Source organism: Podarcis vaucheri (genome assembly GCF_965113315.1).
Source record: "Podarcis vaucheri genome assembly, chromosome: 2".
NCBI classification, from domain to species: Eukaryota; Metazoa; Chordata; class Lepidosauria; order Squamata; family Lacertidae; genus Podarcis; species Podarcis vaucheri.
Genome location: NC_138760.1, coordinates 6,543,793 through 6,568,426, shown reverse-complemented (window position 1 = coordinate 6,568,426; position 24,634 = coordinate 6,543,793). Strand labels below are relative to the sequence as shown.

The window sequence follows — 24,634 nt, the reverse complement described above, 5'->3', positions numbered from 1 at the left end:
ACTAGAGAGGCTACCCTGCAGTGTGAGCTCAGTCAGGGAAATGTCTTTGATGAGTTCCTGATGGAGGAAACAGCTGCAGACAAAATAATAATTTATTTAGAGCTAACACCTGGAAGGGACGCGGGTAGCGCTGTGGGTTAAACCACAGAGCCTAGGACTTGCAGATCAGAAGGTCGGCGGTTTGAATCCCCATGACGGGGTGAGCTCCTGTTGCTCGGTCCCTGCTCCTGCTAACCTAGCAGTTCAAAAGCACCTCAAAGTGCAAGTAGATAAATAGGTACCACTCTGGCAGGAAGGTAAACGGCCTTTCCGTGTGCTGCTCTGGTTCGCCAAAAGTGGCTTAGTCTTGCTGGCCACATGACCTGGCCAATAAAGCGAGATGAGTGCCACAACCCCAGAGTTGGCCACGACTGGACCTAATGGTCAGGGGTCCCCTTACCTTTACCTTTAACACCTGGAAACTTCTCCAGAGCTTTGAAAACAGAATGCCAAGGAAGTGAAGTTGACTAATAAGCATTGCCCTTGCCTCACAGTAGCAACGGAATGGCCAGCTCTAGCCCTGTTGTGGCTTATGACATTCCTGTGGGAATTATTCCAAGAAAGCTGCAGAATGACTTCAGTGCTCAAGACCATAAGGAAGAGGAGGAGGGTTGTGGAGAGAATCAACAATCTCTACAATTCTATAGTAATAGAATCCAATTTAATGGAGAAATGAACTTGAAAACAGAAACTGATCTGGTGTGTGTTACAACTCACTTTAAAGAACTTGGGAATCCTCCCAGGGTAGGCAGGCTCCCAAAGATCTACTCACAAGAAAGAGACCATAAAATACCATAAAATGCAGACAGTAAAAACAGCACACTATTATATGCCCTTTCGCTTAAAAAAAAGTCTACTCCCAAAAGCCTCTTGGAATAAGAGCCTTCATCTGCCCTCAGAAAGGAGAAACGTTTTTAATTTTTTTTAATTTTAATTTTATTTTATTTTTTTATTTTGCCGACAAAGGTTCATATAGTAAAAGCTATGGTTTTCCCAGTAGTGATGTATGGAAGTGAGAGCTGGACCATAAAGAAGGCTGATCGCCGAAGAATTGATGCTTTTGAATTCTGGTGCTGGAGGAGACTCTTGAGAGTCTCATGGACTGCAAGAAGATCAAACCTATCCATTCTGAAGGAAATCAGCCCTGAGTGCTCACTGGAAGGACAGATCCTGAAGCTGAGGCTCCAATACTTTGGCCACCTCCGGAGAAGAGAAGACTCCCTGGAAAAGACCCTGATGTTGGGAAAGACGGAGGGCACAAGGAGAAGGGGACGACGGAGGACGAGATGGTGGGACAGTGTTCTCGAAGCTACCAGCATGAGTTTGACCAAACTGCAGGAGGCAGTGGAAGACAGGAGTGCCTGGCATGCTCTGGTCCAGGGGGTCACGAAGAGTCGGACACGACTAAACGACTAAACAACAACATTTTCGTAAAGGGCCGCTAGAGCCTCTCAGAGGCCGCTTTTTCTCGCCGGAACTACAACTCCCACAATCCCCGGCGCGGTGCATATATGGCGGGCGCTGCTCTGATTGGTTCCTCGAGAAGCGGGAGGCGGAGCCTGGCTTCTCCCGCGCGCGCGCGCTCGGCTTTCTCTTTGGACATGGCAGATTTCGAACCCGGCTCCCTGCCCGACCTTTTGCCGCTGTACTACCGCCGCGTCTTCCCCTTCGGCCTTTACGGACGGTGGCTGCGCTACGGCGACGGTGAGCCAGGAGCGGGCGGGGGGGAAGAGGCGCGCTCCTGGGACCCTGGAGCTGCGGAGGGAGCGAAAGGGAAGCCCCCCAACTGGGGGGGGGGAGGTGGTCGAGGCGCGTAAGTGCTCCGGGGCGGGGCTCAGCCCCCACAGCCTTGAAACACGGGTGCCTCTGAGCATATGCAGGAGGCGAAGAAGCGCGCCTGGTCTCGCCCTTCATGGTTGGCGCTGGAACGGGAGGAGGCGCCCAGGTCAAAGAAAATGGGGTAGCGGAGGGAAATGAGTCGCTGCCTTCAGATTCAGGGCAGGCTTCTTCCCGCAGTTTGTAATTAACTGAGGAATTAATTGAGGAACGCACAACTGCAAGATGCAGGGGCAATAGGTTTCCAAAAGAAAAGGTTCTGCGGGTTTGTGGAAGAGGGACTATCAACTACGCTGAACTGAAATAATAATGCAGTGGTACCTCAGGTTAAGTACTTAATTTGTTCTGGAGGTCTGTTCTTAACCTGAAACTGTTCTTAACCTGAAGCACCACTTTAGCTAATGGGGCCTCCTGCTGCTGCTGCGCCACCGGAGCACGATTTCTGTTCTCATCCTGATGCAAAGTTCTTAACCCGAGGTACTATTTCTGGGTTAGCGGAGTCTGTAACCTGAAGCGTATGTAACCCAAGGTACCACTGTAATAATAACTTTATTGTCAAGGTACAACCTGTGTACAATGAAATTAATCAAGCCTCCCTCCCCCCCCAACACTCAGTCTCATTGCACTCTGTGTGCTTGTCGCACAACTCACCAACCCCGAAAGTCAGTTGCATTATACAGTGGTGCCCTGCAAGACGAATGCCTCGCAAGACGGAAAACTCGCTAGACGAAAGAGTTTTCCGTTTTGGAGGTGCTTCGCAAAACGAATCTCCTATGGGCTTGCTTCACAAGACGAAAATGTCTTGCGAGTTCATGCGGGGGTTTTTTCCTTCCCCCCCCCCTTTTTCCCAAGCCGCTTATCCGCTAAGCCGATAAGCCGCTAAAAGCCGCTAATAGTGCTAATCCGTCAATGGGCTTGCTTCGCAAGACGAAAAAAACGCTAGACGAAGAGAATCACAGAACAGATTCTTTTCGTCTTGCGAGGCACCACTGTATTAGTTTCTGTTCAGCAGCCTAACAGCCCATGGATAGAAACTGTTTTTAAGCCTGATTATACTTATATATCTCCTGCCCGAAGATTAAAGAGGTGCTGACCAGGGTGTGAATCATCCCTGAGAATTTTTCTTGCTCTCCTAAGGCAACGATCCCTTGCGATGTTATCTAGCGGACTCAAGGGACAGCCCATGGTATCATGTGCTGTATTCACCACCCTCTGTAAAGACTTCCTGTCTGTGGCGGTCAAGCCAACGTACCACACTGTGAGACAATATGAGATGACACTTTCTATTGTGGACCGGTAGAAGGAGGTCATCAATTGTTGTTTAACATTGTTCTTTCGCAAGACCCTGAGAAAATGGAGTCCCTGAGTTATATTGCTTTTCCAAGTGAGGTCTTCACTAAGGTAAGCTCCCAGGAATTTCAAGGAAGACTCTCTCCACACAGCCCCCCCCCCGATATACAACGGGGCTAGTTTACCTCTCTTCTAAACAGAAGCTCCCCGACTCAGTCAGCTGGTTAGAGGGTGGTGCTGATAGCACCAAAGTCGCAGGTTCGATCCCCATACAGGCCACCTGCATCTTCCTGCATTGGGGTTGGACTAGATGGCACCCAGGATCCCTTCCAACTGTACAGTTCCATGATTCTGTGTTTGGAAGCACTATACAAGGGAACACTGCCACCTTTGTGCCCCGTCTGGCATTGGCTAGCGTGGCCACTTGTGTGGTGAAAAAGAGAGCACAGACATGCATACGTGCGCATGTATTTGGCATAAATGCAAATATAATTAGTGCAGTACAACACTTGTCGCCATAGTGGGGAAGACTGTGACTGAATGATCTGTGACCGAATGATGGACAACTTCAAGGCCTCTGCTTTCTCTTCTTATTGTTATTTAGCTTTAAAGTGGAATTATACTGTAAGGCTCTGCAAATAGCAGACACTTTTGGACAGAAGACCAGCCCAGCTAACAGAGGACAGTTAAGGAGGACCCAACATTTTGCTGGCCACAGAATTTTTAGGGTTGTATGGACTTCTTGTATGGACTTTCCTGAATTATTGCCAACCTGGCTGACTAAAATATAATCACACTTAGCAATTATATATATCATTTACAGTGTTCAGTGTGCTGTCTTATTCCACCATATTGCAAAATGAGAACTGGGGCTTGGAGAACAGCATCTTGCCTAAGACCATCTTGCCAGCTTCGTGGAATAGCTGAGATTCAAAGCAGAAACTGTGCTGCGCAATGTAACTAGCATGTGATCTTCCTTTTGCAGTGTCAAAGAATTACTTTCAGCGAAGGGAGTTTTCGTTCACGCTCCGCGATGACATCTACGTGCGGTACCAGTCTTTCAACACACCCTTGGAATTGGAAAAAGAGATCCAGAAAATGTGCCCTTACAAAATTGACATTGGGGCTGTGTATTCGCACAAGGTATGCACTTCAGTGCTATAAAGCCAGGCCGGGGAATCTCCAGGTGTTGCTGCGCTACAACTCCCATCATCACCCTGGCCAGTAGCATCGCTGGCTGTGGCTGATGGGAGCTGGAGTCCAACAACAGTTGGAGGGTCACAGGTTCCGCAGTCCTGTTATAAAAATGATTTAGAAAAGGTTTTCAAAACTGCCTGCCCTAGAGTCCACCATTTAACTGGCTTAAAAAAAGACTTGGCCCTTTGACCGTACAAATATGATCAAACATAATTTTACTGGAACCGTCGGGGGGGAACCAATTAGTTAACTGTCACAAGGCAGGGAAATAAAATTCTAAATTACTGTAAGCAGCTATCATTTCTAAGTTATTTCTGTTCCCTTTCGCTTCCCTACAGCCCATCCAGCACAACATGGTACACTTAGGTGCCTTCCAGGCCCAGGAGAAAGAGCTCGTATTTGATATAGACATGACAGATTACGATGATGTTAGAAGATGCTGCAGGTATTTTTCTTACCCTTCTGGGATAGTGATTTGGGGACAGGAAGCCAGTTTGATGGTGAGGATGATAATTATATATGTTTGGGAAGGTGGGTAGAGTATTCGCTCTCCATTGACTGATCACTCTTGAGTTCTGCTCTGAACTTCACAAGATGCTGCCCACTTCTATGCTTCCAGCATTGTTGTAACAGTTATGGACTAGAAACTTGTTTCGTTTTTACTCTAAGCTTATTGTCTGTTTTTGTACTTTATTTCCATGTGTGGGCATTCCCTGAACCTTGACAGCACATTAAATGGGAGTCTAGACTCTCAGTATTTTGTGGGAAGGATTCCCACACAAGTGGATACCAGAACTTTAGGTCTGTACAGTAAATGAGGATTAAAGGGCTCTGTCGCCCTGGCACAACAAATCCACTTTAAAAAAGAACCAGACTTTTTGCGGTTTGGAAAGTGACCGGGAAATTCATTCAGAAGGGTGTGTGTGTGTGTTGTACAAATGACTAGCTAGGTCATCTGGCGGAGTCTTGACAGTGCAATCCTGTGCATGTTTTCCTGGAAGTAAGTCCCACTGTGTTCAATGGGACTTACTGCCAGGTAAGTCTGGGAAGGCCTGTAACCTGAAGAACTCTGAATAGCACTCTTCTGGGAGCTTGGAAGAATATAGAGTTTGCCATGCTGAGCCTGACGCAACCAAGTGCTCTGTCTTCCGACACAGCATGCAAGAAGATTGCAGGTGGGCAGGATAATGGAAGTCACCCTTTGTTTTGTCCCACACACCTAATAATAATAAGGATGCTAGATCTAAGTGTTGGATGCAACACGAAATCGTATAAATTATTTCATTAAAAGAAAATTCTTTTTCCATTCTGAACCTTCAGAATGTGCGCAAGAACATCCACCGTGTGGATGCAGTGTCAAATGACTTCTCATGTTCAGTAAAATTGCCACTCATTACATATGAGCCTCTTCCCACTGAATCCTGAAGCCGTAGAATAGCCTCTTGGATTTGCTTGTTCAGTGCCTTTGGGGTGTGTGTGTTAAAAAATACACTGCCCACTTTAGGCTGAAGAGCATTTAGCAGAGCACACCCTGGCTTACTTCCTTGTTTGTTAAGGGACGTTAACTTAGAGCTTCCTAGTTTGGACATAACATAAAACTCTGGATTAATGCGGTCCAGGGCCTTGGCACTTAAGCAACGGAGGAGAGGATGAGTGCTCAGCCCTAATATTTTTCCACTGTTCCACTGTCCATAAACCACAGAGTCTAGAACAATTGTCCGAACCGGGTTGTTGTGGTTTTTATATGGTTTTGTAAGCTTCCTTGAAGGGTGGGAGTCGTGGGTTATATTTTTAAACTAATCAGGGCTTCATTTTTTAATGACTCTTCTTTCAGCTCTGCAGAGATCTGCCCCAAGTGCTGGACTCTAATGACCATTGCCATCCGCATCATAGATCGGGCACTCGTGGGTAAGTGGCCAATGGCCATGTAGCAACTGTTGCCAGACTGACCATTTTGTCCACCTTTCTTTCGGAGATTCACCCAAGTCAGAGTTTAAGCGCCTTCCAGCAGTGTGTACCATATTTTCAAATATACCCATATTTTTCGCTCTATAAGACGCACCAGACCACAAGACGCACCTAGTTTTTGGAGGAGGAAAACAAGAAAAAAAATATTCTGAATCTCAGAAGCCAGAACAGCAAGAGGGATCGCTGCGCAGTGAAAGCAGCAATCCCTCTTGCTGTTCTGGCTTCTGGGATAGCTGTGCAACCTGCATTCGCTCCATAAGACGCACACACATTTCCCCTTACTTTTTAGGAGGGAAAAAGTGAGTCTTATAGAACAAAAAATACGGTATATGATTTATCCAGTACCATTGGCTTTTGCGGAGCCTTTTGGGAAGTGTAAGCAAAAGAAGATGGGTCCTTGTCCCAAGGAACTTCCAGCCTAAACAGATGGGGGGCAAATTAAGCTTATGCATTAAAAAAATTAAAACTGGGTCTCATCCTGCAGGTGAATTCTGGGACTGAAAAGACAGGAGGTTGCACATTGCTGTGCTGCTGCAGCTTTTTCTATCCAAGCAGACAGATAGGACGGACATGGAAGCTACGGTTCCTTTTCCATGTTCAAGTCCTAGGGCTGGAATGATATCTTTAAGAGGGTACCTAATGTATCATTCTGCAGTGAGGAAAGGTCGATTTTCCTTAAATTTTTAGTGGATGTGATTACAACCAACTTCTGTAAGCCTCCCAATTATGGGGACTCCCTGACTTTCCTTTTCATGCTTTTGCCTCTGTTACTCCTGTCAGTCCGTGCAGCCTAACTTTTGGCAGCAGTATCTGCAGATTGGTAAACTGCTGAATTGGCTCTTCCCTTTTACCCTCCTCATATGCTTTGTACCGATGGAATGCTTCTGTTATTTTATATTGCTGCTGTCAGGGAACTGACATCGGAGGAAAGGGAAGTGGTAGGGCTCCCAGAGACTGGGAGAGAGTCAACAGCTAAAGCAGGGACCAGTAGGGGGAGCGCGGGGTCTCTGGAGGAGGATCTCAGTAATGCTGAGAGAGACGCAGCAGCCCAGGCAGGAAGCAGAAGGGGAGAGAAAGGGGTGAGAGACACTTCGAGCGAAAATAGCGGGGAGGTGTCAGAAGCAACTGCAGGGAGACCTATGCTTCGCCGGAAGCTGTCACGTCGTGAGTCCAGGAGACGCGTTTCCGTTAAGGAACTTCTTTGCTGGAAGCGCTTCCGCAGACAGCCACTGTCGGACTCTACAAGTGACTAGAGCAGACATGTCTGAGGAGCTCTGTCACACACAGAGGTTTGTGGGGTCGCACAAACTCTGAAGGGGCACTATTTTAAGCACAAGCAGCTAATCATCCCCTGACAGCAGTCCGACAGTCTCTGTACGCTGCCTGTGCAGGAGAAGGCATCATGAGCGACCCAGCAGGAGCCGGAGCCGCAGGGGGTGGAGCTGGTCCAAGCTTGGAAGACAGATACCGAGCATTGGAAGTCCAACTTGCGCTGCAGACGGCGAGGCTCGAGGAGAGGAGGGCTCAAGATGCAGACAAGAAGGGGAGAACCACTCAGTTCCCCAGAAAGGTACCAGGATTAGTGCAGAAGTTTGGGGGGGACCCCAAGGATTACCATGCCTTTAGGACTGAAATGCAATATGCCCTGAATGTGCAGTTTGATGAGTTCCCTGATGAGGAATCCCGAGTTGCTTTCGTAATTGGGCATCTTGAGAAGGGGGCGCGGGACTGGGTTCGACCCCTGATGGCAACGCACAACGATATCCTGAAGGACGCTATGAAATTCTTTCGTGCAATGGATATCATGTTCTCCAGCGATATTGAGGAGGGGGGAGTGCGCAGACAGCTAATGGCTTGCAAGCAGGGAAGCAGATCTGTCCGTGAGTACTGGACTGAATTTACCATGCTGATTCACAGATTGGGGTGGGATTTATCGGCAGCACCCATTCAGATGCTATTTGAAGAAGGTCTTTCTTCAGCTGTGAAAGACGAGCTGGCCAGGAGCCCCAGGGCGGTGTCTATGGATCAGCTGACCAAATCTGCGCTGACCATTGGAGCGCGCCAGGAGGCAAGAGCCTTGGAGAGGCGGGAAGGGAGAGGGGAACGTTGGAAGGAGTTACGCATTCCAGACATTCCTGAGCCAGCTTTCCCGCCGGCAGAGCCGATGGAAATCGGAACAGCCCGCGCGCGCGCAGTTTCAAAGCCCAGTGAGGGGGCGAAGAAGGAGGGAAAGGGACCCCGGAAATGCTATCTCTGCCAACAGCCAGGCCACTTTGCCAGAGTCTGCCCCCAGAGGAAGGAATGGCAAGGGATGGTGGGAACTGTTGAGGGGGAAGAGCAGGGAGAAACGGAGCAGGTAAAAGCCAACGCCTGGTTGCCAGCAGGGCACTGCAGCCAGGCCAAAGAGCAGTGAAAGTGCCCCTTTCCCAAGTGCCAGTGCCAGAAGCTCCTCGACCTGCTCTAGTGATTGAAGTGTCGCTAGAGTTGCAAAATGGACACCCCCTAAAAATAAAGGCGCTGTTAGACTCAGGCAGCTCCTGCAATTTCATGAGCAAGGAGTTTGCGGCTGAACACCAGATACAGACTATCCCCTTAAGCAACCCCCTGCAGGTGACCACGATCGATGGCAGAGAACTGTTGGGAGGAGGCGTCAGCTTGCAGACCATCCCAATGATAATGAGGGTGGCAAGGCACACAGAACTGATAGCGTTTAATGTGGCCACCTTGGGAGGCGCTCCCATTATTTTGGGAATGAGCTGGCTAGCCCTACATGATCCGCTGGTGGGCTGGCATCAAAGAGTGGTTTCCTTCGGTTCCGCACATTGCTTAGAACACTGCAGGGGGGAAAAGGGGTCAGCAGGGGCCCAAGCCACCCTAGCAGGGACGGAAGTGATGGAGAAGGGGAAGGTGCCATCACAGTATGCTGATCTCAGCGACGTGTTCAGCGAGAAGGAAGCTGACCAACTACCCCCGCATAGGCCCTTTGATTGCCAGATCAATTTACTCCCTGGAGCACAGCTCCCTGTAGGCAAGTTGTATGCCATGTCAGACAGGGAGATGCAGGAGTTGCGAGCGTTCATTGACAAGAACCTGAAGAGAGGCTTCATCAGAGAGTCCAAGGCAGCGGGGGGTAGCCCAGTGTTTTTTGTGGATAAAAAAAACACGGACAAGCCGAGGCTGGTATGTGACTTTCGGGCCCTAAATGCAGTGACAGAGCCGGTGGCTTTTCCTATGCCCAGGATTGATGATATTTTGACCAGGGTGCGAAAAGGAAAGATTTTTACAAAGCTGGACCTAAGGGGGGCATACAACCTGATACGTATAAGGAAAGGGGATGAATGGAAGACCACCATGTTCACCCCTTTGGGGGCATTTGAATATCTCGTTATGCCTTTTGGATTACAAGCAGGCTCCGCGTGTTTTCAAGCCTTTATGAATCATGTACTGGGGCCTTTGCTCTACAAGAATTGCGTGGCCTTCTTAGATGACGTGTTGGTGTATTCGGAGAATGAGGAGCAACATGTGAGAGACGTCAGAGAAGTGTTGAGCAGGCTGCATGCCAACAGACTGTGGGTGAAACTGGAGAAGTGTCAGTTTCATACCAAGGAGGTGGAATTCCTGGGGTACCGCTTGTCAGACAAGGGGTTGGCCATGGACCCCGGCAAGGTTCAAGCGGTGCTGGAATGGAAAACCCCCAAGACTAAGAAGGATGTGCAGAGGTTCCTAGGGTTTGGAAACTTTTATCGTAAGTTCATCCGAAACTTCGCTCACCTGACGGCGCCCATCACGGACTGTCTCAGCAGCAAAAAGAAGTTTGTTTGGACGGCGGAGGCGGAGCGAGCGTTTGAGGAACTGAAAAAGGCCTTCGCCTCTGACGAACAACTTCTACATGTGGATTTACAAAAAAAGCTGAGGGTCGAAACAGACGCTTCTGACAGAGCCATAGGGGCGGTGCTTCTTCTGCAGCCAGGGAAGGAGGGTTCCGAGTGGCGACCGTGTGCCTTCTTTTCGCGAAAGCTGAACAAATCGGAGAGAAACTACACGGTGTATGACCGGGAACTTCTTGCGATTTATGAGGCCTTCCGGAGATGGAGGCACCTACTAATTGGTGCACAACAGAAGGTGCAAGTACGCACGGACCATAAGAATCTAGAGTATTGGAGAACTGCGCGAGTGCTCAACCAACGGCAGTTGAGATGGGCCCAGGAGTTCTCCAAAGTTAACTTTGAGATTTGTTACGTACCAGGCCAGGAGAACGTTAGGGCGGACGCTCTATCACGCAAACCTGAATATTTGGAGGGAGAGGGTGCACCCGAAGAGACCCATGTCATTCCCGAGGATCGCTGGGTGTGTGGGGCGGCACTGGTGGGGCTAAGGGAACTGATAGAGGGAACGGTGCAGGATGAATATGCCCAGGACAAACTCAGGGGTCTCAGGAGGGAGGGAGACAAACCCGGGGGTTTTGAGGAGAGAAACGGGGCGTTGTACTACAAGGGAGCGTTATACGTACCTGAAGGAGAATTGAGGGAAAAGGTACTCAAGCAACTGCACGATAGCCCCACAGCAGGGCATTTTGGGCAACACAAAACCATGTGGCTGGTTACCAGGGAATTCTGGTGGCCCAAGGTCAGGGAAGATGTGCGGGAGTATGTGAGAGGGTGTGACCGATGTCAACGAGCCAAGGGGGAGAGGCGGGCACCGGCAGGTTTATTAGAACCACTACCCACGCCGGAAAGACCATGGGAGGCAGTGGCAATAGATTTTATGACTGATCTGCCCAGGTCCAAAGGGAAGACAGCCATTATGGTTGTGGTAGACCTGTTAACCAAGATGGCCCACTTTATAGCCTGCTCACATGCGGTCACAGCAGAAGAAACCGCTAAATTGTTTGTGGAAAATGTGTTTAGATTGCATGGTGCCCCCTTGAGGGTGGTTTCGGACCGAGGGAAACAATTTACTTCCAGGTTCTGGAGGAAGCTCATGAGCTTATTGCATGTAGAGGTGAATTTCTCAACTGCCCGTCATCCAGAAACCAACGGGCAGGCGGAAAGAGCTAATGGTGTCCTCCAGCAATATTTGAGGTGTTATGTGAATGACAGAGAGAATGATTGGGTGGAGAAGCTGGCGTTGGCAGAATTTGCCTATAACAATGCGGAGAACGTGTCCACGGGAATGAGCCCTTTTTTGGCCAATCACGGGTGTCATCCCCGAGCCTTCCCAGGGGGGGAGGGGGAGAACTGGAGCGTTCCAGCCGCAGAACAGTTCGTTGAAGAAATGGAAGCGATCCATCGCCAGCTCCAACTTAATTTAAACAGGGCGAAGGAGGAATATAAGAGGCAGGCAGACAAAACCAGAAGGGAAGGAGAAAGCATTAGGGTGGGGGATCAGGTGTGGTTGTCCACCCAAGGGTTACCATTTAAAGGAGGTTGTAAGAAGTTAAGACCCAAAAGACTGGGCCCATTTGAAGTCACGCAACAGGTCAACCCAGTGGCTTTCAGACTCCGGTTACCTAACCACATGAAGTTGCACCCAGTGTTCCACAGATCATTGCTGTCACCGTATATAGGGGACAGAGAGGGGAGGGTCAATAGGGGACCAGCTATGGAGGAAAAAGAACACAGCTACCATGTAGCGGAGATTCTCGATTCCAGGTGGAGGGGAGAGCAAGTAGAGTATTTGGTAATGTGGGAAGGGGAGCCGGAGTCGGAAAACACCTGGGTCAGGGCAGAGGATGTAGATGACGAGGTTTTGATTGAAACTTTTCATCAGAGATTCCCTCGGAAACCCCAGCCAGTGGCGAGGTTCCGGAGGGAATACTTCGCCACCACCGACGAAGAAGAAGAGTTGGAGGGGTTCGCTGATTCCGAGGTGGAGGAGGATTCAGCGAGTCGGAACGAAGACCGATGGAGGGAAATGTTCGAGACGTCGGAAGATGAGGAGGATTCTTTTAGGGGTTTCAGCTCCTCACCGCCCAGAGGAGAGAGAAGGGGCGGGGGAGAGGGGGGCCCTGGAGGGGAGGTGGATGTCAGGGAACTGACATCGGAGGAAAGGGAAGTGGTAGGGCTCCCAGAGACTGGGAGAGAGTCAACAGCTAAAGCAGGGACCAGTAGGGGGAGCGCGGGGTCTCTGGAGGAGGATCTCAGTAATGCTGAGAGAGACGCAGCAGCCCAGGCAGGAAGCAGAAGGGGAGAGAAAGGGGTGAGAGACACTTCGAGCGAAAATAGCGGGGAGGTGTCAGAAGCAACTGCAGGGAGACCTATGCTTCGCCGGAAGCTGTCACGTCGTGAGTCCAGGAGACGCGTTTCCGTTAAGGAACTTCTTTGCTGGAAGCGCTTCCGCAGACAGCCACTGTCGGACTCTACAAGTGACTAGAGCAGACATGTCTGAGGAGCTCTGTCACACACAGAGGTTTGTGGGGTCGCACAAACTCTGAAGGGGCACTATTTTAAGCACAAGCAGCTAATCATCCCCTGACAGCTGCATTTGTGTATGTGTGTGGGAGTTAGTATCTACTGGTATAAATACAGTGGTGCCTCGCAAGACGAAAAGAATCCGTTCTGTGATTCTCTTCGTCTAGCGGTTTTTTCGTCTTGTGAAGCAAGCCCATTGACGGATTAGCGCTATTAGCGGCTTAGCGGCTTATCGCATCAGCTGATAAGTGGCTTAGCGGCTTAGAAAAAGGGGGGAAGGGGAAAAAACCCGCAGGAACTCGCAAGACATTGTCGTCTTGCGAAGCAAGCCCATAGGAGATTTGTTTTGCGAAGCACCTCCAAAATGGAAAACTCTTTCATCTAGTGAGTTTTCCGTCTTGCGAGGCATTCGTCTTGCGGGGCACCACTGTACTAACACACGTGGTATTGCACTTCAGGATATGCTTGCTCAAATCTCACTTTAGCCGTGATCAAGGTCTGTTTCTTTCTGACTCCCGGTCTTTCCTTGCTGCCACACACACACACACACACACACACACAGCCAATCTGCAATATAAGAATAATAATGGCAGCCTACCTTTCAGGACTGTTGTAAGAATTGCTGGGACGATGCATGCAGAACACTATGAGCACTCGCAGCACTAAGGTTTTATTCATTCATTCTCATCAAAGCTATTACCTTTTGTGCTTTCTGCTCTGCTTTTCTGCACCTCCAGAGGACTTTGGCATCAAGCACCGCCTCTGGGTGTACTCGGGACGGAGAGGCGTTCATTGCTGGGTGTGTGACAAATCGGTCAGGAAGTGGTCTTCAAGTCTCCGCTCTGCAGCAGTGGAATATCTCTCCCTTGTGAAGGTGTGGTATCTTTAGGACAGAAGGAGGTGGAACTTAATTTCTGCATTGCAGGGGGTTGGAGTAGATGACCCTCGGGTGCCTTCCAACTCTATAATTCTATGATTATGTGACACTGGAGGGCAGAGAATCAGTGGCCCAGTTAAGCTACAACACTGGCCTGTCACGTTGGGACATGCCCCTAGGACAAGGAAAGGCAGAGCACAGTGTCATGACCAGAAGCAATCTTTAAGTGTATTAACAGAGAATCCTCTTAAAGTGAAGATAATTTGCCGTCCAGTCACTCTTCCCTGTGAGAACTCTGCTGGGAAAAAATGACCTGGCAAGATAGCAGAGTAGCGGCAACGGTCCTGCTTCCGTGTGAGAATAGGGATAAATCAGGTCCAGAGACGGTCCGTTCTAATCTCTAGTAGCTTTATTTACAGAGCAATAAATCAGTCAGACACCATCGGAACATTCCGGCATGTTTTTGTGCTTTTCCAAAAGCACTCGCCCAGCAGCCTCTAAGTTGGGCTGCTTCTCTGTCCGTTGCAGAGACAGATCTGAAGAGCGTCAGAACAACATCCTGTGACGCACTTCTCGGCATGTAGCTCCTCCCAGCTCCTCCCAGAACCAGATACAGGACACCAGTGAGTTTTAACCCTGTTAGTTCCAAACTCCACACCCCCTCTTGTCCTGCATCTGGAGACAACAGTCAACAATGCTTTCCCTATACACAGACCCTCACAGAACTCCTCGTGCTTCTGGAAGGTTAATGGTTTTGTGAAACCATCAGCGAGGTTCTTTGTTGAGGGACAGTATTTCAGAGCAACTAGCCCCTCATGAACGCTCTGACATACATTCCGGAAACGTATGTCCAAATGTTTGGTCCTCGCCTTGAATTGCCCCGTCTCAGCCAATTTGAGGCAAGGTTGATTGTCCTCATGCACCACAACAGGCAGACAATTCTCTCCACAGATTTCCTTGACCAAACACACATAGAACTCCAGCTCTCTGCAAGCATCTGATAGCGCACTGAACTCGGCTTCAGTAGATGAAAGCGCTATGAGACTTTGCTTCCGGGACCTCCACCCAACTACAGAGTCCCCAAACTTTACCACTAGGCCTGACACTGATTTGCGATCTTCAGAGTTAGCCCAATCCGAATCCACAAAGCAAGTCAGCTTCACTTCTCCTTGAGCTGGCAACCTAAGACAAAAGTCTTTGGTTTCCTGCAAATACCTCAGAACTCTCTTGATGCCATTCCAGGCTTGCACACTGGGGTTTGATGCCTCTCTGCTGAGCAGATTGACAGCAAACGCAATGTCTGGTCTGCTCCATTGAGACAAGTACAACAAACTCCCTAGGGCTGACTGAAATACTTCAGTATTTTCAAACGCAGCGCGTTCTACTTGCTGAAATTCCTTTACGTATCCAGCTTCCATGGGTGACCTGGCACCTGCACAATCAGACATCCTGAACTTCTCAAGCAACTGTTCAATCTTACCTTTCTGGCTAAGCAAAAAGCTACCATCCTCAGTCTTCGCTATCTGAACACCTAAGTAGGATTTGACATCCCCAAGCTGCTTCAGCTTGAACCGCTTTCCAAGTTCCCTAGCAAACTTCTTCACCTGCTCACTAGTCTGTGCCATCATTAAGATATCATCAACAAAGACAAGAATCACTTCCTGTGTCTCTCCTGACCTCTTCAGGTACAGGCAACTGTCTGCAACAGACCTCTTAAAACCTAGCTCCTCTAAGGCTTCATGTAGGCACATATTCCAATTCCTGGCAGATTGGCGTAATCCATAGATGGATTTGTGCAACCGCCACACGACTCCTTGCTCACTGACTTCAAACCCTGGAGGAGGAAGCATGTACAACTCCTCCTGGAGATCTGAATTTAGGTAGGCAACATCTACATCAAAATGGTTCACCTTCCAACCTCTCTGTGCTGCTATCGCCAAAAACATTCTCAAAGTCTCCGCTCTTGAGGTCGGCGAATAAACCTCTGTGAAGTGGACACCCTTTTTCTGTGTGAATCCACGTGCCACTAATCTCGCTTTGTACTGTGGTTCTCCCGTTTCTGTGGGTTTCAAGCGGTAAATCCACCTACAACTAACAGCTCGCTGGTTAGCCGGCAGCTGAGTGAGTGAGAACACACCAAGAGACTTCATTGAGTTCATCTCCTTCTGCATCGCCTCACGCCATTTGCTAGCTTCTTCCTGAGGCAACTTCTGAACATCCTCAAAGGATTCAGGCTCACACCTAGCCACACCAACCCAAACACTAGTGGCTTCATACCTTTCAGGAGGCTTACCCTTGGTTGACCTAGCTGACCTCCTCAGAGTGAATTCCGGACCTGCGCCTGATTCACCTGGATTCGCCCTACCATCTCCTGTGTCAGAAACCTCCCCCTCTGACCTGCTGCGCCGTTTCGGGCGTACAGCTGGTTCTGCTGGCGAGGATGGTTCACTCCTCGGCTCAGACTTTACAGAGACCTGTGGAGGGGTCTTGGGACTCCCTTTTGGAGAGGTTTGAGGCCTCTGCCTTGGAGATCCCTGCTCTGGACTCTGTGGCTGTTGACCGTGCGCCTCAGCAACAGGTTCAGCCTCGTCCTCCTCCTCCTCATCACCTGAGTCTAACAGAACATCTGGGTTTCCGTGAAGACGTTTCCACCCACTCTGCTCGCAAAACTCAGCACTGCCGCTAATAAGCAGCTTAGACTGGTCGCCAGCAGGGTATGCGAAACGCCACGCCTTTGAACCCGGCTCATAGCCTACAAAGATCATCTTCCTAGACCTTGGCTCACCCTTTCTGCGCATGGCCTTTGGAACCAGAACCCAAGCCTGCGAACCAAAAACGTGCAGAAAGTCCACCTTCGGTTTCTTTCCATGAAGCAGAAAGTACGGTGTGTCTCCTACACTTGAATTGAACACCCTGTTCTGCACAAAGCATGCTGTCTTATAACTTTCAGCCCAAAAGCGCTGTGGCAATCCCGAGTCTGCCAACATAGCATGCGCTGATTCCTGTAAAGTGCGAAACTTCCTCTCCGCCAACCCGTTCTGTTGCGGAGAGTAGGGGGCAGTCAAACGATGACTGATACCTTTCTGCCTGAAAAACGATTGCAGCGCAGAACCTGTGAATTCCCCCCCGCGATCAGATTGAAAGGAAATCACCCTGGTAGAGAAACGCAGCTCTACCGCTGTGATCCAATCCCTGATCAGTGCAGCTGCTTCTGATTTGCATCTAAGCGTAAACAGCCAGGTGTGTCTCGAAAAATCATCAATCAGAATCAGAATCCATTTAGACCCAGCTAAAGAAGGTGTTGGCATGGGCCCTGACAAATCTGCATGGACCAGTTCAAAAGGTTTGCTGGTCCTTCTCTCTGACCTGGGGTATGTGCATGTTGTGACCTTTGATTGCTTACAGGCTTGACAATCCAGGAATTTGTCACATGCCTTGAACCTACACCCAATTGTGTTCTCTGCAGCTTTACGCACATACGACCACGCTGCGTGCCCAAATTTTCTGTGCCACAGATGGATACAATCATTGTGTGGTGGGACATTAGCACACTGCACTTGGGCATTATCAATGGACCCACTAGTCACATTTTCCACCAGTCCCATTTTCCCACCAGCCCCATTTTCAATGGGCAGCTCCACCAGAAAGAGCCTGTCTTTCCTCTCAACACTGTAGATCTTCTTCCCATCCCTGTAAAAAGAGCACAAATTGTTAGAGAATAAGACATCAATTCCAATAGCCAATAATGCTGACACACTCAAAAGAGAATGGGCGAGTTCCGGGACATAATAAGCTGGCACTTCACAACCTAGAAAAGAGCAAAACAAAGACCCAGATTCAGTCAGTGGTCTTTTTGACCCATCTGCTAAAATAACAGAGCGTGCAGTTTTAACTGTCTTGCAGTTCCTCAGGAGCACTCTGGAGTTAACGAGGCAATGCGAAGCTCCTGAATCGATGATCAGAGAAAAGGTGTCTCTCTGGCTGTTTTCCAAAGATGCCATGGCGTTGGTTGCACCCCCACTGTCAGTGTCCTTCTTGGTTGCCATGGCCACAGCCTTCCCCCGACTAGGGCTTTCGCTGCTTCCCAGGGAGACGAATGCAGCTGTGGGGTGATAAGGCACCTTGTCTTCCTCCTGGCCTGCAGCTTTCTCACGCCTCTGCTGAGCACCGGCCCTGGGAACCTGCTTTGTTGACATTCCACGCCAGCTGGTGTCCTTGGCAGCCTGGGCTTCCAGCGGATGCTTCCCAGCGCTGTTGGACGTCGCCACAAAGCATAAACAACTCTTGGAGACTTTGGCTTTCGCAGAGCTCTTGGATCGGCTTGCACCCCCACTCTTGGGTGCTCTGCTGCCTAAGGAACAGCCTGCAACTGCGTTCCTCTTCCCAGCTCTCAGCCTCTCTCCAGCACACAGTCCATCACACAGATGTGGTGAAGCACGGCTTCCCAAAACAGCTCCAGCCCCCTCTGAACTTTGGGCTTTCTCTGGGCAACTCTCAGCCCCCTCTGGTGTGGCTCCCACTGAGGCTTGACATGCCATCTTCAGTGCCTGCCACGCGACCCAGGGCTTCCTCCCTTGGAGCTTTGGCAACAGCCAAGTACCAACGCTGACCCTTAAAATGGCTAGCACCCTTTGCTCTCTCTCCAGAGCAGCCACGTCTGCTTCACAAGCTTCTGCAGACCTCTCACTGGACTGGGCATGGACTGGATCAGCCTGGGTGCAGTCCCACAGCTTCCTCTCTGCCAGCCAGCGGTGCATGCTCTTACTCCAGGCCTCCCAATTGGCCCCATTGAGCCTTTCGAAGGGGATGTTGAAGCTTTCATGGCCCTGCTGTGCCTGAGCAGCAGCCATCTCCTCCCCCCAGGGGCTTTCAAGCGTACTCACAAGTTTGCCATCAAACTGGACCTCCTCCGAAGCAGCCGTCTCTCTTGGCTCTTGGCTCCGATCACCAGCATTCCTCACTGCCCTCCCTGGCAGGAGATCACAGCAACTCAAAGCTGGCAGCCTTCCTCCCTTCTCACACTTATCAGGAGACGCGGATCATCCATAACCTCTTAAAGTGAAGATAATTTGCCGTCCAGTCACTCTTCCCTGTGAGAACTCTGCTGGGAAAAAATGACCTGGCAAGATAGCAGAGTAGCGGCAACGGTCCTGCTTCCGTGTGAGAATAGGGATAAATCAGGTCCAGAGACGGTCCGTTCTAATCTCTAGTAGCTTTATTTACAGAGCAATAAATCAGTCAGACACCATCGGAACATTCCGGCATGTTTTTGTGCTTTTCCAAAAGCACTCGCCCAGCAGCCTCTAAGTTGGGCTGCTTCTCTGTCCGTTGCAGAGACAGATCTGAAGAGCGTCAGAACAACATCCTGTGACGCACTTCTCGGCATGTAGCTCCTCCCAGCTCCTCCCAGAACCAGATACAGGACACCAGTGAGTTTTAACCCTGTTAGTTCCAAACTCCACAAATCCTGCTGGGTCAGGCCACAGGCTCATCTACTTGAGCACTGTTCTCACATTGCCCAACCAGATGCCTCTGGGAAGCCCATAAAGCGTGACATTTCTAGCTGTCAGTGGAGGGGTGAGTGGCATTAACCGGAGCTCATTTTGCATATTTTTTATTTCCTGGTGCATTTTCGATTCATTTTTAATCTCGCTGGCTGTTTTGAGCTTCTAGTTTTCTTTATTTTGTATTTACAGTGGTGCCTCGCAAGACGAAAAGAATCCGTTCTGTGATTCTCTTCGTCTAGCGGTTTTTTCGTCTTGCAAAGCAAGCCCATTGACAGTTTAACGCTATTATCGGCTTATCGGATCAGCCGATAAGCGGCTTAGCGGCTTAGAAAAAGGGGGGAAGAAAAAAAAACCCGCAGGAACTCGCAAGACATTTTCGTCTTGCAAACAAGCCCATAGGAGATTCGTTTTGCGAAGCACCTCCAAAACGGAAAACTCTTTCGTCTAGCGAGTTTTCCGTCTTGCGAGGCATTCGTCTTGCGGGGCACCACTGTAAATGTTTTCTTGTTTGTAAACTGACTTTAAACTAAACTGTAAACTAATAATAAATTTTTATTTATACCCCGCCCTTCCCGGTTCAGGAAACCGGGCTCAGGGTGGCTAACAACAAATTTAAAACACTTAATTGATGCTACAAAAAAACCAGCATAAAATACGGTATAAAGCGTAAATAACAATAAAATCAAAAATCAGTTTAGGGGGGAAATCCATCCAATAAACATTAGATAGACTGAAAGATGCTTAAAGAAACCAACCTAAACTAAACCTCCATATTTCACAGGGTGGCGAAGAGACCATCAAGAAGGTGACTCTTCCGGACAACATCCACCCTTTCATCAGGTCAGTTCAGGCAACAGCCAGGGAATTTATGGCATTTCTAGCATAGAGAGGTTGCACATCATGAATTTGTTATTCAGCAAATGTTAAGCTTTAAGTGTTGTTTTAAGCTGTGCTGAGAATCACTATGGAATAAGGAGGTATGGACTGCATTGTGGCTTTCTGGTGGAGAAGGGTGAGTAGAAGCTATAGGTGCAACTATTGATGAGGCTCGTGGGCGGCTTTCTTCATTGGCATTCTGTTTCACACTTAACCATGAACCAGGGGGCTGAGAAAAGCCTTCTGTATAATAAGAGCCTTGAGCCATGGGAAAGCTTTTGGGCTGCTCCTAAAACCCTAAAACTAGGGTAAAAGGTAAAGGGACCCCTGACCATTAAGTCCAGTCACGGACGACTCTGGGGTTGTGGCGCTCATCTCTCTTTACTGGCTGAGGGAGCCGACGTTTGTCCGCAGACAGCTTCTGGGTCATGTGGCCAGCATGACTAAGCCGCTTCTGGTGAACCAGAGCAGCGCACAGAAACGCCGTTTACCTTCCCGCCGGAGCGCTACCTATTCATCTACTTGCACTTTGACGTGCTTTCAAACTACTAGGTTGGCAGGAGCAGGGACCGAGCAACGGGCGCTCACCCCGTTGCGGGGATTCGAACCGCTGACCTTCTGATTGGCAAGCCCTAGGCTCTGTGGTTTAGACCCAAAACTAGGGTAGGCTGTGGTTAATGCAGCTCCAAGGGTAAATATTCAGATGTGAAGTGGAGGAAAGACCCGTTGAAGACTATGCATAATGACTGGAGAATGTGCAGAATTCCCTTTTCATAGACAGATTATGTGCACATTCCCCATGTGGATATGCACAATGGCCAGCTGTTATGCACATTAACCACTCAACTCACATTATTCTAATGTGCACAGAAACATACATTACTAATTCCGAGACCGTATCTACATTTCCCCTCCTGCAGGCAAGTGCTGGAATGCATGCCCATTGGGATGCATCCCATTTGTGCAATCTGCACAGAACAAAGACCTTCTCTTTTCCCTTCTAGCAATATTTGTGCTTTCTACCAGGGTTAGGTTGCTACAAAATGATGCCATACTATGTTGCAGTTTCCTTCTTCAACAATACAGTGGTACCTCTGGATACGCACACCTCTGGTTGCGTATCCTTCAGGATGCGAACACAGCAAACCCGGAAGTATTTTTCCGGGTTTCGCCATATGCACAAAAGCCCTCTACCCTGCTGCGCGCATGCGCAGAACAGGCACCTCTGGTTGTGAATTCCTTGGGATCCGACCAGAGCTTCGGAACGGATCCCGTGCACAGCCAGAGGTACTACTGTACAGATTTCCCCAGACCTAGGCAAGAGCAAATGAAATGCCATTGAGGCTTTTATCACCTCTGTGTGGCAGGCTGTTCCTGCTGAAATTCCCTCTTTCCCAAAATCCTAGGTGTGGGTGGGCATGTGAATGTGTTAAACATATTGCACCTTTCAGGGCAAAGGCCACCCACCTACTCCAAAGCACCTTATAAAAGATAACTAACTTTGTATAAAGGTAAAGGGACCCCTGACCATTAGGTCCAGTTGTGGCCGACTCTGGGGTTGCGGCGCTCATCTCGCTTTACTGGCCGAGGGAGCCGGTGTACAGCTTCCGGGTCATGTGGCCAGCATAACGAAGCCACCTCTGACGAACCAGAGCAGTGCACGGAAACGCCCACCGGAGCAGTACCTATTTATCTACTTGCACTTCGTGCTTTCGAACTGCTAGGTTGGCAGGAGAAGGGACCAAGCAACGGGAGTTCACCCCGTCGCGGGGATTCGAACCGCCGACCTTCTGATCGGCAAGTCCTAGGCTCTGTGGTTTAACCCACAGCGCCACCCGCGTCCCTAACTTTGTATACGTAGGAGGATTATTGAGCTTTATATACATAGCAGGAATGTTGTGCTTCCAGATGACTGACAACATAGTTCACTTGTGGTGCTTTCAGCCTATTCCCTCGGTAACCTTCCTTGTGCCCATTCACCTGCCTCTCCACCAAAGTTACCCTTCTGACTCTCTGATGTTTTCCCCTCTTCTGTTGCAGCGAATCTCTAAATGTGGTGAAGCGTTACTTCAGAGAGTATGCACTTGTCGAGCAGGACATTCTTGGAAGTAAAGAGAGCTATGAAAAAGTGTTGGCTTTGGTCCCAGAGAATATCCTTTCAAGAACCTATGGGGCGTGCCAGAGAGTGCTGCAGATCTTACTAGTGACATGCCCATAAAATCAAGGATGAGGAATCTGTGGCCCTCCAGATGTTGGGCTGCAACTCCCATCCAACATGGTATATGGCCAGGGATGATAGGGGTTATATTCCATTAACTTTGGGAGGGCTACAGCTTCCCCTTCCCTGCAATAAATAGTCAAGACCGTGGGGGCAAAAATCCAGATACTCCTGGGTCTGTTTACTGGCACTTGTGTTGATGCAGGGGTCAGGAAGCAGATTTATCCCGTATCGGAGGCGGCGGCTGTTGTTGGCATCCGTTCGCCTTTGGGGGTGAATGCAAACTTGGAAGGTTACAGGGCCTTCTATGGTATTGGAGACCGATATGGGAGAGACATGTTTTGTTGCAACTGGGGCAGATGAAGGCATCTGGTTGTGCTGCTGCAGGTGCACCATGGCGTTGCTTCTCTCTGCGCTCCTCCCAGCAGGCATTCCTCCTGTGGTCACTGCTAGGGATGCACAGCCTGTCTGTCTCCTAGCATTGCAATAATCTGCAAGAGAGTGCCATACAGCAGGGGTAATGTTGCCAGCATTCAGGTCATGTTTGCATCAATCTTTGTAGCACAGAGTTGGTCTGCCATCAGGCCTGGTGCCTGAAGCCAGCTCCCCGTAGTGCACGTCCTTGGGGTTCCTGCTATCTCCAATTCTGTGTACATGACTGAGCCACTGTAAACATCACTGAGACAGGAGTACAGTCATACCTCGGGTTGCGAACGTGATCCGTGCAGGAGGCATGTTTGCAACCCGCAGCCTGAAGCACCACGTCTGCACACACGCGTGATGCGATTCGGCGCTTCTCCGCATGTGTGTGATGTTATTTTGCGCTTCTGCGTGAGCGCCGACACCCGGAAGTACTTCCGGGTTTGGCGCGGTCTGCAACCCGCAGCATTCGTAACCCAAGGTATGACTGTACAAGCACGCTGGGAATATGAGATTGGGAGGGCATATCTTTGCTTGAGACGCTGTCCTGCCGTGCGATGCCCCAAATTTTACTGATGCAGAGACAGCATCCCTCTAAATACCAGCTGCTGGGGAAGTTGAATGGTAGAATCCTGTTGTGTTCGTATCCTGCTTGCTGGCTTTCCATAGGCGTCCAGTTGGCCATTATGCAAACAGGATGCTGGACTCAATGGGCCTTTGGTGTGAGCCAGCAGGGCTCCTCTGCCCCAGGCACCAGCAGGCCTTGGACCAGATCTGAAACTCCTTAACAATTTGGCCACCAGTTCGAAAAGAACTGCTTCAGGAATTCACTAAAAAGCACGATTCAGTCAAGCGCTGGGAGCTTTTGACAAAAGCATTGGAAAGACACAGTGTAAGTATTTGAGGTAGCAGGGGAGGGGGCATTTGCATCATAAGAATCTTTTGGGTGAGTCCCTTGGCTGCCAGCACTGGGTGATGGGGAACAAAGCAACATGAGAAGCTGGCGAGCTTTTATTTCTTGACCAAGAAGTGGGATTGACAGCTGAATTCTAAAGCAATGGGATTGTTGGGATGGGCAGTGTTTGAACCCCCTGTCTTGATAAAAGCACTTCTCACTAACCCCTTCTGCTGATTCCACCCCCGCCCCCAATATAAAACTGTTCAGCGTTGCAGTCGCAGAGTGTGCTCTTAGGTGCCGTGATGGCACAACCCTTCCTCTGCGACTGTAAGGTAAAGGGACCCCTGACCATTAGGTCCAGTCGTGGCTGACTCTAGGGTTGCGGCACTCATCTCGCTTTATTGGCCAAGGGAGCCGGCATACAGCTTCCGGGTCATGTGGCCAGCATGACTAAGCCGCTTCTGGCGAACCAGAGCAGCGCACGGAAATGCCATTTACCTTCCCGCCGGAGCGGTACCTATTTATCTACTTGCACTTTGACGTGCTTTCAAACTGCTAGGTGGGCAGGAGCTGAGACCGAGCAACGGGAGCTGACCCCGTCACGGGGATTCGACCCGCCGGCCTTCTGATCGGCAAGTCGTAGGCTCTGTGGTTTAACCCACAGCGTAGCCTCCTTCTAATAGAGGGGTGAAATACAAATGCCTACAAAAGATCCTCCAAAGTTTGACCCCTTTCCAATCTTCCTCTTCCTTCCCAGATCACACCCAAGAAAATGGCGCACACTGAGTCCGAGATTATGCTTCAGTACTGTTTTCCACGGCTAGATATGAATGTCAGCAAAGGAATCAACCACTTGTTGAAGAGCCCCTTCAGCGTTCACCCCAAAACAGGTTGGTTGATGCTTCAACATGCCTTCCTTTAGTCAAGATGGGGATCTAATAGGGTGTTGGTCTTGGATCTGGGAGTTCACATATCCCCTTAGGTGTGCCAGCTTCACTCTTGCCGGTGTCCTTAGGCATCTCGCTTGTCTCTGCCTAAACTACTTGCAAGGTTGGTGAAATCAAACAGGGCAACTTAGAGCGCTCTGATCTGTGGAGG

General features: G+C 49.7%; 1 protein-coding gene and 1 long non-coding RNA gene across 4 annotated transcripts in view; one reads left to right on the top strand and one right to left on the bottom strand.

The window, feature by feature from the left end:
- Window positions 1-24,634, top strand: part of PRIM1 (DNA primase subunit 1) — a 113,490-nt gene that overhangs the window by 77,304 nt on the left and 11,552 nt on the right. For 2 of the 3 annotated variants that reach the window (XM_082205929.1, XM_082205930.1), the window contains 8 exons: window positions 4,151-4,308; window positions 4,701-4,807; window positions 6,197-6,270; window positions 13,478-13,614; window positions 19,906-19,964; window positions 22,041-22,150; window positions 23,439-23,530; window positions 24,294-24,426. In XM_082205929.1, coding sequence (XP_082062055.1) covers window positions 4,151-4,308; window positions 4,701-4,807; window positions 6,197-6,270; window positions 13,478-13,614; window positions 19,906-19,964; window positions 22,041-22,150; window positions 23,439-23,530; window positions 24,294-24,426 — 870 coding nt within the window. Of the gene's footprint in view, window positions 1-1,581; window positions 1,744-4,150; window positions 4,309-4,700; window positions 4,808-6,196; window positions 6,271-13,477; window positions 13,615-19,905; window positions 19,965-22,040; window positions 22,151-23,438; window positions 23,531-24,293; window positions 24,427-24,634 lie in introns of those variants that run through there. The other variant, XM_082205931.1, reaches the window with a different exon arrangement.
- On the bottom strand, window positions 13,395-24,559 carry LOC309522972. Its single transcript, XR_014215189.1, has 2 exons — window positions 24,449-24,559; window positions 13,395-13,623 (listed from the first exon to the last, which is right to left on the bottom strand). It is a non-coding gene; the product is annotated as an uncharacterized lncRNA (long non-coding RNA).